At 46.6% G+C, this 13,282-nt stretch overlaps 1 protein-coding gene across 1 annotated transcript; it reads right to left on the bottom strand.

Annotated features, from left to right (window-relative positions):
- Positions 1–768: 768 nt before the first annotated feature.
- On the bottom strand, positions 769–12,391 carry LOC122388907 (adenosine deaminase-like). Its single transcript, XM_043380408.1, has 9 exons — positions 11,879–12,391; positions 5,806–5,867; positions 5,506–5,631; positions 4,780–5,009; positions 4,424–4,531; positions 4,077–4,195; positions 3,502–3,671; positions 2,636–2,762; positions 769–1,074 (listed from the first exon to the last, which is right to left on the bottom strand). The coding sequence occupies exons 1-9, from the start codon at positions 11,918–11,920 to the stop codon at positions 976–978; spliced, it is 1,083 nt and encodes a 360-aa protein (XP_043236343.1). The 5' UTR covers positions 11,921–12,391; the 3' UTR covers positions 769–975.
- Between the last annotated feature and the right edge of the window lie 891 nt (positions 12,392–13,282).

The following is a 13,282-nucleotide window of genomic DNA, read 5'->3' as shown; positions in this document are numbered from 1 at the left end:
CTCGACGAGAGAAACGCGATTCCGGTAAAATCAAGGTAACACAAGCTTGGTGTCAAAAGGAATTGTAGAAAAAAAACGTTTTCTGTAAAAACGTCAAACTGTGAGTTTTCGCCCTCTGGTAGCTCAGCCGTTGACCTAACGAATGCGGCTTTCCGCGGCACTGTAGCTCTTTTGGTTTCCGACTTATGCGCCGATTTGTGAAAGGTTGTCGAAATTGGAACCAGAATTCGTGATAGTTTTACTTTTGGTGACATCCAGTGATCTCAGCGATGACCTGATCGAAAAATGACGTTCATGATTCTGAAAGATCTCATAACGTGCCAGGCACGTAGCCAGGACTTCGCTCAGGGAGAGGCCACAGGTCGCGGACTGGTGTCGCACCCCCTCCTAAAAGGAAACTCCTCGGATTTGGCCCACTACCTATTTTTGGGGGTGTGGTGCAGGCCAGCTGTTCTTATCTATTTTTTCTCTTTTATTGCATTTTAGTTTATTTTTCGCCTTCAGGAGGCATGGCCCCCTTGCCCCCTTGACTACGTCCCTGTAACGAGCTGTATGTATTGTTATAGATATAGCTATGTCCATGTGTTCGAGTCTTCCTAGCTTTCCTACTTTCCGAGATAACCTGCTGTGGCGAAATATGTGCCCTCCCCTCCCCCCTCTCACAATGTCGAAGTTGGCTGAGAGGCCGACCCGGGAGCGTGTTAGTATCTAATGATTGATATTATTCATAGTGAATAATATCTATGCATTATCAATCAGCATCAAACATTGTTTTTGACAGGTGTATTTCAATCAAAATCATGTTTGACCGGCTTAGTTTGATAATGACTGGATGTAGACACACAACGTTGAATCATCACGAATCATCATACATAGCCTGACATAGCCGTCATTTATTCGTTTCATGAGCAATGTTGAATCGATTTACGGATTCATGAGCCATTCACGTGCCTCTGGTGCGAGTGCAACCGCTCTTCAGTACGTTTCAGGGAATCCAAATGCCTTACAAATCTTCTTCAAAAGCTCTTTCTTCTCATTCTCGGGCAGGAAACATGCTTTGGCCGCATTGAAGTTCTGAAAGAGAAAAGTTCGTTTTTAACGTCCCAATTCCCATAGTCGACTCGAAGGACAATATCCCCTGTTGGATGGGGAAATTCGCCTCATGCTAAGCTCAACAGTCGCAACAGCCTTTCTAAAACCTTCCTTAACCCGCGCCCCACTGGGGTCTGTGTATAACACGCCCTACTGGGGGGGGGGCTATTCATAGCCCCCCCCTCCTAACTCCGAAACTACTGGGCCGATCGTCAAAATTCAAACGGCGTCTGATAGCCCCGGAAAAACTGTCGAGCGAAACCTAATTTCATTGACCTCGAGGTCACCGATGACGTCACAGGTCAGGTCAAAGTAAAAATTATTAGCACTTTGGCTTGTTCACATTTTGGGCTCTGGCCGCCGTCTTACAAGTCAGATCAGGCTCATTTTTGGTTTCCACACTCGTGAACAGATGCTCTAGATACCTTGAGGGTACCAAACTTGTACTTTGATTTTCAGGTCAGGGTCAGGTCATCACAGGTCACGAAAATATTATATCATGCGTCGGTCACGTGACACATGTTTTATGGTCCATTTAGGCCATAGATTTCGAATTTGATGTCGTCTGTGTCATTCAAGGTCATTTTGAGTCGAAATTAGCTTAGGTCAGGTCACTTTCAGGTCAAAAAAGGTCAAATTTTGAAGTTGAAATTTTTCAACAAAAAAGGTGTCTATTGGATGCAGTTTGAGCTCAGGAACACGATGGTGCCATTTATATTGGTGTACGATGCCAAATACGTACTGAAAAATTGATTTGAAAAATTAATAATTGTGAATTTTTTGCAATAATGCGTATAACTTGGCCATTTTTGAAGATATTTAGCTAAAACTTGCTAGAGTTAGTCATAATCATGCGTTCTGTCACATATATTCCGGTTTTTTTCGAAAAGTCAAAAACTTTTTGAAAAAAAATATAAAAATATAAATTTTGAATATTATTATATAAAATTTTCAAGATTTTCAACATTTTGAAAATCCGAGATAGCAGTTTGATAGCGCGGTTAATTCTGAGTCCTTTCATGCAAAGAAATTGGATCTAGCTTAAAAACTGAGCTCTTGGGAGCGATTGCCGTGGTTCAATGTTTTGCGTCGAAATCGGACGAACATGACGTCACTCTGACGTCATTTCCGGCCGACCTATGGTAGCTACGAAGTTCAAATTTTGACACAAGGTGTCAAATTGATGCAGCCGAAGGTACTGAAAGTTTGGCGTCGATTCGTCGAGCGGTTTGGAAGCTATTGCAGAAAAACGGGAGGGGGGCTATAAATAGCCCCCCCCCCAGTGGGGCGCGGGTTAATCAAACTTCTATGCTCCCGGTCCGGGCTGAAGGAGAGCTTACCCAGGCAACCGATGATAGCAACTCCTCCAAGTAACCTAATCCTAGCCGGAGTGACAGACAGTTAAAAGGATGGCTAGATATTGCAAAGTATATTCATGGTGGCCGATGCTGAAAAAGTAGGGCTAGAAATCAGTCAACAGTAAGCGCAAGCCATTGAACATCCCGCTCACTGTTGGCTGTTTTGTGGCTGAAATCCAGCTCACCATGGTAGCAAACATGGCCTCGTTGAAGCCCATTCGGCGCATCAGCGAATACTCGCTATCCATATTCCCCTGGATCACGGTCGGGTCGTCCACGTTCACCGAGAAACTGACGCCGTCTTCGTAGAATCTGCCATCAATCCAAAAATCGACAAGTTAAAGTTATACACAGCACAGTAGCCGAACCAGCATGCTGAGCCTTCACGAAGTATAACAGATTGTTTATTGAAATGAATCGAATGAAGTGAAATGCAAGTGGGCTGATAAGTGACAGAAAAACCTGTAAACGATATAGCATAGAAATGCTATATGTTATTGATGAGACGTTTTTCATTGATCATAAAATGCCTCATGCGGTTATTATATATTAACACATGGTTTCCTGTGTGTAAATGGTTTTAACGCACGTGGATGGATTGGAGCACGAGTGTGTTAATGCACGAGTGAAACGAGTGCATTAACGCACGAGTGCTCCATTCCATCCACGAGTGCGTTAAAACCATTTGTGCACGGAAACCATGTGTTAAACTAATTAATACATGCTTAACGGTGCGAATTTAAATTAAAATTAATCTTAGTCCATGACATTAAAAGGGCCTTTTATGGGAATTCTCAGAAGAAAGTCAATGACCCTTCCGAAAAACTTAAGTCGAGAAATTCATCACTGCACGAGCGTGCACCAATTTAAATTGGTGCACGGCTACCTTCGAATTAACGCACGGTTAATCTCCAGTGAACGCACCGTAAAGTATGTATTAATTCACAATAACAGTGATCCTGACATTTTCACATAGGTAATACGTAGCCAATAAAAGTCAACAATAAAACTATAATAAAAAATCACCAACGAACCGAAACAATGGACTCGCCTTTGAACAGGGTGTTTGGTCTGTGTGAGCGGTACCGAGCCCGTCAGGTGGCTGGAGGAGGGGCAGCACTCGAAGTGGACGCGCTCCTTGATACAGCGTCTATACAGCTCCTCATCCTCCAGCACGTGGTAGCCGTGACCGATCCGCTCGGCGTGCATCTTATCGAGCGCCTGTACACGCATAAAGCAATAAAGAGCGTTATGGTATGGTATTTTAGTTGATAGTTACTGGATATATGTTCATTAGAATGATAAAGAATAGAAATGATAGACATTTCTGTTGGAAATGATAGACATTTCTGTTGCTCATTTCTGATAGAAATGAGCAACAGGATGTATGTTCGACCAAACTCGCTTCAAATTTTAAAACAGCAGTTCATTGAGGGAAGCGGAATGCGCAACGAGTACAAACGAGACCTATATTCTTTTCACTTTTTTAGAGCGATATAAATGCCTTCGGTTACCACTGCGGATAATACAACTGGTGCGGCATCAACTATCAGTCACTTCACTGAGGTTTGAATGCCTCTATACTGATCAGCTATAGCGCGGTATGTACCGGGGTGTCGCACTCACTATTTGCACCATGTAGGCGGGGCCCGCCTCCCCTGAATGCACGGTGCGGTGGATCCCGCGGCGGGCCGCCTCCTGGAACAGTGCAATCTCCCTCTGCAGTAGCTGCTCAGAACTGTGCACTGTCGACATGTCAATGTCACAACAGGTCAGAGAACCAAGCAGGAGCTGCATCTCAAACCATCGGCGTTACAGCGGTCTTACCAATGTTATCAAACCAAAAGTCCATTTCGTCAGAATATGTGAGGATAGATAATACATAAAAATATTTCAACATCTGTTTGAGGCATAAGAATCCCTATATAACTCATGAAGTGCAGAGGCGCTAGAAGATCTGTCGGGCCACTCACTGTCGCCGTCTTCGGTCGTGGCGGTTGCCTCGTCTCCCGAAATGTCCATTCCGACCACTCCCTTGTCCCGGAACTCAGTGCACATCTCCAAGACGTCGTCGTAGTATTCTGAAAACGGCAGACGGTGTTACGCATTGAACTCTGATCGCGCACGTAAGTCGCAAGATGACCGCTGAGCCGATAGTCGAATGTGATCTCTATACCTTAACTACTATCGTTCTGGAGAAGGCACGTCTACTAAACAGTAAACGGGCGCCACCACTATTGGGTTCTCAAGCGATAATTCAACTGCCATTACCATTTTTGTGGACATTCTATTACGCGAGGTCGATCAGAGAGATGAGTGCTCCACTGACCGGAAAACCCACGAACGCAGCAGAGCAGGAGGCGGGCGGTGACGCCGAACTGTTGCTGACCGCGCGCCAGGCCGCGCAGCACCGCCTCCGTCACCTGGCGGGCCGTCACCTGGCCGCCGGCGCCCACCAGCAGGTGCGGGCTGAACCGCGGCTCCGTGTACAGCACCGCGCTACCAGCCTCGTCCTCGACAAACTCGAACGCCACGCGCTCGATCGCGGCTAGGTCACCCCTGCGGCGGTACATGATTTCGAGTGATTTTGTGAAATCGGCTGATGCAATGTGGCGATACTAGTTGCTTAGACGACTCAAGTGCGTTTAATTATTTTTGAATGAGACCTCAGTGCACGTCCCGTAACACAGCCGTGTTTCCTTAGCTGCTACATATGTGCTAATTTGTGCTCATTGTTTAGTGAGAAACCTGACATTTTTAATTTGACATATAGACACGGAAACCTGACATGGTAGGTACACCCACTAAAAACCCACTGTATACCCACTAAAAATGTAAGGTTTCGGACTAATCTATATTTAATCTATAGATTTGCGTAATAGACCGAAGATAAAAAGGGTGACCTTTTACAACAATACTGAAACCACACACCACCATATAGTTCGACTTATATGCACCCTCCGGTTCCCGTTCACATGATTAAAAACTATTCTAATTTTCCTGTTCTCCAATAATACCTAGGAAAGCATTGATCAGTTGACAGTTATCATCGTACATGACTGCTGGGCAGATCCATTTGAATCTGGCTAGGTAGTTTGCCAAGTCCACTGGCGAGCGAATTTTCATAGTCTCTTCGAGCTCCCTCAGGCTTCCATTTCCAGGCAGCGGTAAATTCTTCTGTCTGAAAACGTCAACCGCAACGATCAGAAATGTAAGCAAGAAATGTAACTGTAAGCAATATGATTCGCATGGGACATGCCGTTCAAATCGTTGTAATCGCAGATGCAATAGTGAGCAGATATAGATAATACAGATGGACCAGAGACGTGTGGATGTTGTTTGGAGAGACACTGACCTGCTCAGCTCCCAGATGGTCGAGTGACGTATGGCGCCATCCAGGTGAATGTGAAGGTGCACCTGTAGAGAACGCACCGACGCGACGGTCGGATTAGGGGGTGTAGGTATTAGGTCACTGGCAATGACCCCAGCTATGTAAGCCTGAAGTGGCGATCATTATCGTGTTGCTTAATTTAGCGAGAAACGAAGGACGCGAAATGACGATTCTTTTGTGCGACGTGATGAGGCGGACCTTCCGGATTCAGTACTTTACTTAATAACGTGTAAATACAATACATTGCATATTGTGTGGTGCTTCCGGTTCGCCTTTTGTGTTTATCGCTCGATAGATATCGGCGTTCTAAAAGCACATATTTAAGAAAGGTTAGACGTTCCTAGCTTTGCATAAGCAACAGTATTTATATAACAAAACAACGTTTGCTCAAAGCACTGTGAATTCTCGACATACTATACTTTGTCGGGCTGGGGGGATCCATGTGATCGCAAGGCACCTCGCAGTTGCGATCAAACGTAAGTTGAATCGGAACAGATATTGGAGGGATCCATCACATCGTAGGCTAAGTAGATACGCAAGTTGTATCGCAAATGGTGAAGATACGAACTAACTTTACGAATCTTCTCGGTCGATCGGAAGGCCGATCGTAGCGAAGCTTTACCTCTTTCTCAAGAGAAAAATATAAGAAATTTTCAAAATTTTCACAAAACCGAAATATATGTTAAACAAATATGGTTGATGAACACGTGTGCAATATTTGAAGTCGATTTCTTCAAAAATGGCTGCGCTAGAGCGTTTTAAATTTACACGTTGAAAACGGTCACTTTCACGTCATTTTTGTAATTGTTTTTTTTTTCAATTTTGTAATTTAAAAAGTGTTTTGGGCAATTTTTCGCGTTAATTGCGAAAATCTGACCAAAACATGTATCGCACCATCAATGATCCGATACGCCATCAGAGGCCGCGCCGCGGACAGGTGGGCGCGGCGATACCTAGGCCGCGTGGGGGTTACACTGGTGTTCGGGAAGGGCTATGTCAACGCGAGGCAGGCCGCGGGGGAGCCGGTTGCGGCGCCAGTCCGTATTTGTCGGCGCCTAGCAGTGCAGCGGTGCGTTTATGGCGGAGGGAGGGGAAGCGGTGTAGTGTCGGCAAGGCCGCACACAGGAGAGGGCACACGGGCCTCCTCCCCATTCGAGTTGGGGCCCCTAATCTTTAGACCGCCGAAGACCATGTAAAATGAACTGAAATAATGATTAAAAAGACCGGGAGGGCCCATCTCGTTCCCCAACAGGCCCATACGAGTCCATAAATGCCCAGTAGCGCAGCCAGGGGTATTGTGGTGAAATTTCAATGGCCCTCAAAAGACCTCAAAGGGCCCACAGATGGGGTCACCGGGTCCTCAGATGGTCTCGAAGGGCCCTCGGTTAGCGTCAAATGGCCCTCATCTGGTGTCAAAGGGCCCTCAGATGGCCAAATGAAGGGCCACAAGATGGCCTCAAAGGGCCCTCAGATCACAGATGGGTTCAAAGGGCTCTCAGCCAACGTTAAACCTACCTCAGAAGACCTTAAAGGGCGTCAAAGGGCCCTAAACCTGCGTCAGAGGGCCCTGAGCTCGCGTCAAACGACCCTCCGAAGGCCTTAAAGAGTCCTTAGCTTGTGTCAGAGGGCCCCCAGCTGGTGTCAGTGAGCCCTCCTCAGCTGGCGCCAAAAGTCCATCTGAAGGCCTCAAACGGTTGTCAGCTGGAGTACAACGGTCCTCAGATGCCGTCACGCGGCCCTCAAAAGCCTCAAGGAGCCCTTATAAGGTCTCAAAGGGCCCTCATTTGGCCTCAAAAGGCCCTCCGCTAGCGTTAACCGGACTTCAGAAGGCCTTAAAGGGCCCTTATCTGGTGTCAGAGGGCCCCCAGCTAATGTCAGAGGGCCCCCCGGCCCTCAGTTGGCGCAAAATGGCCATCAGAAGGCCTCAAACGGTCCGTAACTGGAGTCCAACCGCAACGGTCCTCAGGTGGCGTCAAGCGGCCCTCAAAAAGCCTCAAAGGCCGCTTAGAAGGCAGCAAAGGGCCCTCAAGTCATATGACCCCAAAGGGTCCTATGCTGGCGTCAAACGGACCTCAGAAGGTCTCAAAGGGCGTCAAAGGGCCCTGAGCTCGTGTCAAATATAAAAGCGCCCTTAGCTGGTGTCAGGAGGCCCCCAGTTGGTGTCAGCGTGCCCTCAGCTGGTGTCAGAGAGCCCTCAGTTGGCATCTACTGGCCATCAGGAGGCCCCAAACGGTCCTCAGATGGCGTCCAACGGTCCTCAGCTGACGTTAAGAGGCCCTCAAAAAGGCCTCAAAGACCCCTCGGCTGCTGAAGAGGCCCTTAGCCTCAAAGGAAACTCAAGGAAGGTTGTTATGTAGGAAATGTTGTTAGGTAGCCCACAGAATTTGCGAAACATTTCCAGCTATGTTGTAAAATTTAATAATTGTAATTTGACTCCTGTTTCCGAAGCGAGGAATCTTGGAGTTCATTTTGACTGTGCCCTTAGCTGGGACACTCATGTTTCTGTTGTTGTGCACCGTTGTTTCGGAATTCTTACCGGATTGTCGCAACTGAGGGGCCATTTACCGCCATCTACCATTTCTATTCTAGTGGATGCCTTAGTTTTATCTCATATCCGCTACTGTTTATCCGTTTATGGTAATACCACAAACAAAAATCTTCTTCGGATTCAGAAAGTGATCAATTATGCCGCCAAAGTCATTTTCCGTCGCAGGAAATTTGACCATGTGTCCGATCTGCTTCAACGTTTGGGTTGGTTGAAAGCTAATGAGCTCGTCCAGTACCACACTATGTGCATGGTTCATAGAGTACGTCGCGCAGGCGAACCTGAAGCACTGGCTGAAAATCTCATTAAAAGCTCGGAGACCCGTGACCGCAATACTAGACAAAACAACACATTGTACGTACCAATGTCACATACAGAGATGGGACGAAGGCGTTTCTGCTGTCGTGCACCTCGCCAGTATAATGCGCTGCCACATGATCTGACGTTACGCTCGACGCCAGCTTTCCGGAGTCACTTAGTAAGCCACCTATGTGACAGTCGCACCGTGACTGGGCAAGAGTGACGTGGTCCGATGTCCGAACTATTAGAGCAATGACTATCGAGCGATTGTTGTTAAATGTGGATGATTCGTCTCGTGTGTGTATAAGATGTGCTATTTTTTTTACAGCAACCTAGGCGTGGTTTATGATAGGGCAGGAAATGCTGTGTACATATGTTGCATGCTTTGTACTACATAACTGAGACTGTAATAGCCCCGAGTACATCGAGGATTGTCTCATTAAATACATTACATTACATTACATTACAAGAGACGTTAAACGGCCCTAAAAAGGCTTGAAAGGGCCCTCTGCTGGTGGCAAAGGGCTCGCATATGACATCAATAACAGCTTTGTCAAAAACGGACCTGAGAGACCTTGCCGGTCCCTGGTTATAAGGGACTCCTGTCTCTTGCAGTAACCTGAGTGGCCCACGTTTACTGAGGGGCCCCTGGTTATTGAAGGAGTCCCTGGTTAACCCGCGCCGGGCCGGGGGGGGGTGTTTGAACACCCCCCCTGCGGTTTTTCGCAGATATCTCAAAAACGGCGGCGCGGAGCGCCGCCGTTTTTGGCACACCTGTTGGTACATCTTTTCCGCACATGTTGTGAAAATTTCAGACCCAGGTCGCCTTAGGTCAGGTCACCAGGTCACGCCAAGTGACCTCACCTCAGAAAAAATAAGAATGCTCGTCATAGCTACTGATCGATTGCCTTGAAACTTTCAGCGATTGATTAGAGCAACATCATCTATAAAATGTATATCTCGGAATTTTGATATCGATGACCTAAGGTCAGGTCAATTTTGCAGCCTCTCCATATACCTATCTATACCTAAGTCAATGGGAGAAAATTGAAAAGCGTCTGTTTTGCACGAACGCTATTCTAGACACTCTCAAACATCGAGATGTAGGTAAAATTGACACACTGAACCGGAAAATGGCAACTGTGCCCCTTGTTATGTCCCCGAGGTCATCTCAGGTCACGAACAGAATCTAACAGTTTTTCGCTAATAACTTCTGATAGAGACGTGCTAGAGCGCTGAAAACGCCTTAGATGTATTCGGCTCGACGTTGCGGATCGACTGATAGGCAACATTACCTTTCGCGGTCAGGCCATGACCTTGACCTGAGGTCAAATTTTCAAGTTGACCTTTCAAGGTCAAATTATAGTTCATTCGACGCGTCTCGACGAGAGGAACACGTTGCTGGCAAAAGTAATGTCATGGATCGTTTGAGTCAAAAGTTATCGCCGAAAAACCGATTTTCGTAAAAACGGCTATTTTTGGAGTTTTTGTCCTCTGGAGGCTAAACCGTTGACCTGAGGTCAAATCTGAGAACATTATTCAGAAAGGCCTGTAAAAGGGCTATCGAATGCGCTTTTCCGCGGCGCTGTAGCTCTATCGGTTCCCGAGATAGCCGTTGGCAGTTTCCAAAATGTTGAAATAGTCAACATTTTACCTTTGGTGACCTCTGGTGACCTGACCTTTGACCTGACCCAAAAAATGACCGAAGTGTTTTCGTCCTTATTTTGGACGTTCTTTCGATTGCCGCTTACCGCGTGTCGCTACGTGGCCCAGGAGCCGAGTTAGAAGGGGGGGGGTGTTCAGACACCCCCCCCCCCCCCGGCCCGGCGCGGAATCTCAGAGCACCGGCCCGGCGCGGGTTAATGGAAGGACCCCTGGTTATCAGAGGGTTCCCTGGTCACCTGGTGGGTCCCTGATCAATTGAAACCTCCCGATCATCTGAGCGCCCCCTGATTGCCTTGGTCTTGGCGTTGGCGTACAGTTTAAAGTCGTCGGCACACTGCGGCCTCCTCTTTCTCAACAAGTCCCTCTATTTCTTCTGCAGCGAGGGCGATTTCGTCAAAATACTCCTCCATCGCGAAGCCTCGTGCGCAGACGCAGTCTTCGGGGCGCTCGCTGCGCCAACTCTTGACGCCAACTAAAGGGCTCCAAATGGAACAGATGACTCCGAAACGAACGTGGGAATGCCGACACATGATCCCTCCAAATTTACAGAGGAGGAGATGTCCCTGACAGCCCATTTGCAATAGGGGTCACTTTTACACTATAGACGTATGGGGAATTCGACCTTATCGACATGGTACTACGAGGTCAGCTGATCTGCTTGGCATTTAAATCGTAGTAAAACTGGCATTTAAACGCTGCGAAACAACTTACGTACAACGTAGCTCCGATTTGCCGCTCTTTCTTTTTCATCCCTCCGATTTTCTTCCGATCAAGAGAAGTTTCGTACCGAGAGAAGTTTCGCAGCCACGTCCGATATAACTTACGATAGCACGGATCCCCCCAGCCCGAATATCGCGTGTTTGCTCTATCGTAATTATAAAGACAGCGCTGCCGATTATCGTCATTCGGTGGGAATATTCTTACCATTAACGCAAGTTAGGTATCATGTTTTTTTTTTTTATTCGGCTAAAGTGACAGTTATCTCGTCTCAAGCAAACTTATCCTTCGCCCCCACTGATATCGATAGATATCAGTGGGGTGAATCAGACTGTGGTGGTTTGTGGGCTCGTCTATACTCGTATGGTGACACGGGGCCAGTCAAATGGCTGAGTGAGAGTCGTTGTATGCATATGCCTATATTAATTATGAAGGATGTGGTTTTAAATGTAGCTTAAGTGGCGAAGGACTTGTAAGGTATAAAACGTTTTTTTTTTTTAGAAAGTATGCACAATGCCATAGATAACGTGAATCATGATTGATTACCATGAATCATGAATCATGACATGAATCAAGATTCATGCTTCCTATGACAATGCACATGAACAATGCATTTATCATTACGTTCACGTTTATATTTGTACGATATTTAGCCACAATTATAAGAGATGTTCTTCGCTGATCTCCCGCTTTGTGGTCAAAAGACGCAAGTCTTTTTGTCACCACGGTTCTAGCAGCCACATGCAAACAAACAACGCTTTATCTAAATTACTGTCACATCTTTATCTCACGACCGATAAGCAGACTCACCCGGTATTTGGCGGGGTTAGCGACTCTCTCAGTGACCTCCATGTTCCTCAGCGCGTGGTTGGGACCGCGGGGCGCGGTGTGTCACGCTCCAGCTCAGTCAATAGTTCGTCGGTTAATGCTGGCGACCTTGAGGAGTGTCTGGCGCCGCCGGGAACACAGTCCGGCCGATGACTGGCGGCCCCGCCCCCTGCTGTGAGCGTAGCTGACCCCAGGCGTCGCCACCGTCACCGGGGCGGCGCCGGAGACAGGCCAACGCCTGACTTGCTCGATATACCTATGTATTTTCGAGAAATCAAAATTTCAGTCCCCAGGGCCAGGTGCAATGACTTGGTGCCCTCAGAGTGTTATTGTAGTAAACCTAATTACTTATGAGACATTACATCAAAGAATATTAGAACATTATTCAAAAATAAGTTTTAGGAAAGCAGAAAACCTCTTTTAGACTATTGTAAAGCATACCTTTAGAAGTTTTAATTTTCACACCTTTTCTTTAGATGCTTATGCAAAATCAATGAAGTTAATGGGAAAACTGCTGCATCAAAGTATCTCAGACATCTTCCTATTTATGCAGTTGTAACCGTTTAAATAATGCAGCAGCAATATCGACCTAGACACAACGCTGTACCTATCTTGCTGTTGATACACTGCTGACTGTAACACTGTAACTGATAGGTATTTAGCTCATTGAATAGTGTGCAACGAATATTAAAAACGTAGCTTGCATTGCAATCAGGGATGCGGAGCCGTGGAAATTTCAAACGGCTCCGGCTCCGGCTCCGGCTCCGGAGAAAAAAATCGGCTCCGGCTCCGGCTCCGGCTCCGGGTGAAATGTTATGGCGGCTCCGGCTCCGGCTCCGGCTCCGAGTAAAATGGTTCGGCTCCGGCGGCTCCGGCTCCGGCGGCTCCGGCTCCGACTCAGTACATCCCCTATGCAATCAATTAAAGGAAATAGTTCACTTTCACGAAATTATTTTTTTTGCAACGATTTATTATTTTTTATGTTCAAAATAATCAGCAAAGAAAATAAAACCTTTTTATAACAAAAGATTTTTTTTGCTATATTTTGATATAGGAAGAACTTTTCAGTTTCTGTAAGGCACACGCGATCCAGTATGAAAAGAGCATGGGTCCCGAAAATTCTACAGAAACAGAGAAATTATCGCAGCCACCGGCATTTGGGCGATCTGCTCGATCTGATAATGTTCCCCTGAATGTCCTAATTGATCAGTACGAGAATTTCTCTAGAGTTCTCGTAGATAATTTCTCTAGTTTCTGAATAATTTTCGGGACCCATGCTCTTTTCATACTGGATGGAAATATATGCAAGGCACACATCCTCAACGCAAGACACCTTTTTCGGGACGAGAAATAGAATATCTTTGCCTAGGGTGATCGTTGGGCTGT

Source organism: Amphibalanus amphitrite, unplaced genomic scaffold (assembly GCF_019059575.1).
Source record: "Amphibalanus amphitrite isolate SeventyFive unplaced genomic scaffold, NRLGWU_Aamphi_draft 000018F_arrow, whole genome shotgun sequence".
NCBI lineage: Eukaryota > Metazoa > Arthropoda > Thecostraca > Balanomorpha > Balanidae > Amphibalanus > Amphibalanus amphitrite.
Note: the sequence above shows the minus strand (reverse complement) of the source record. Positions and strands in the feature narration are given on the sequence as shown.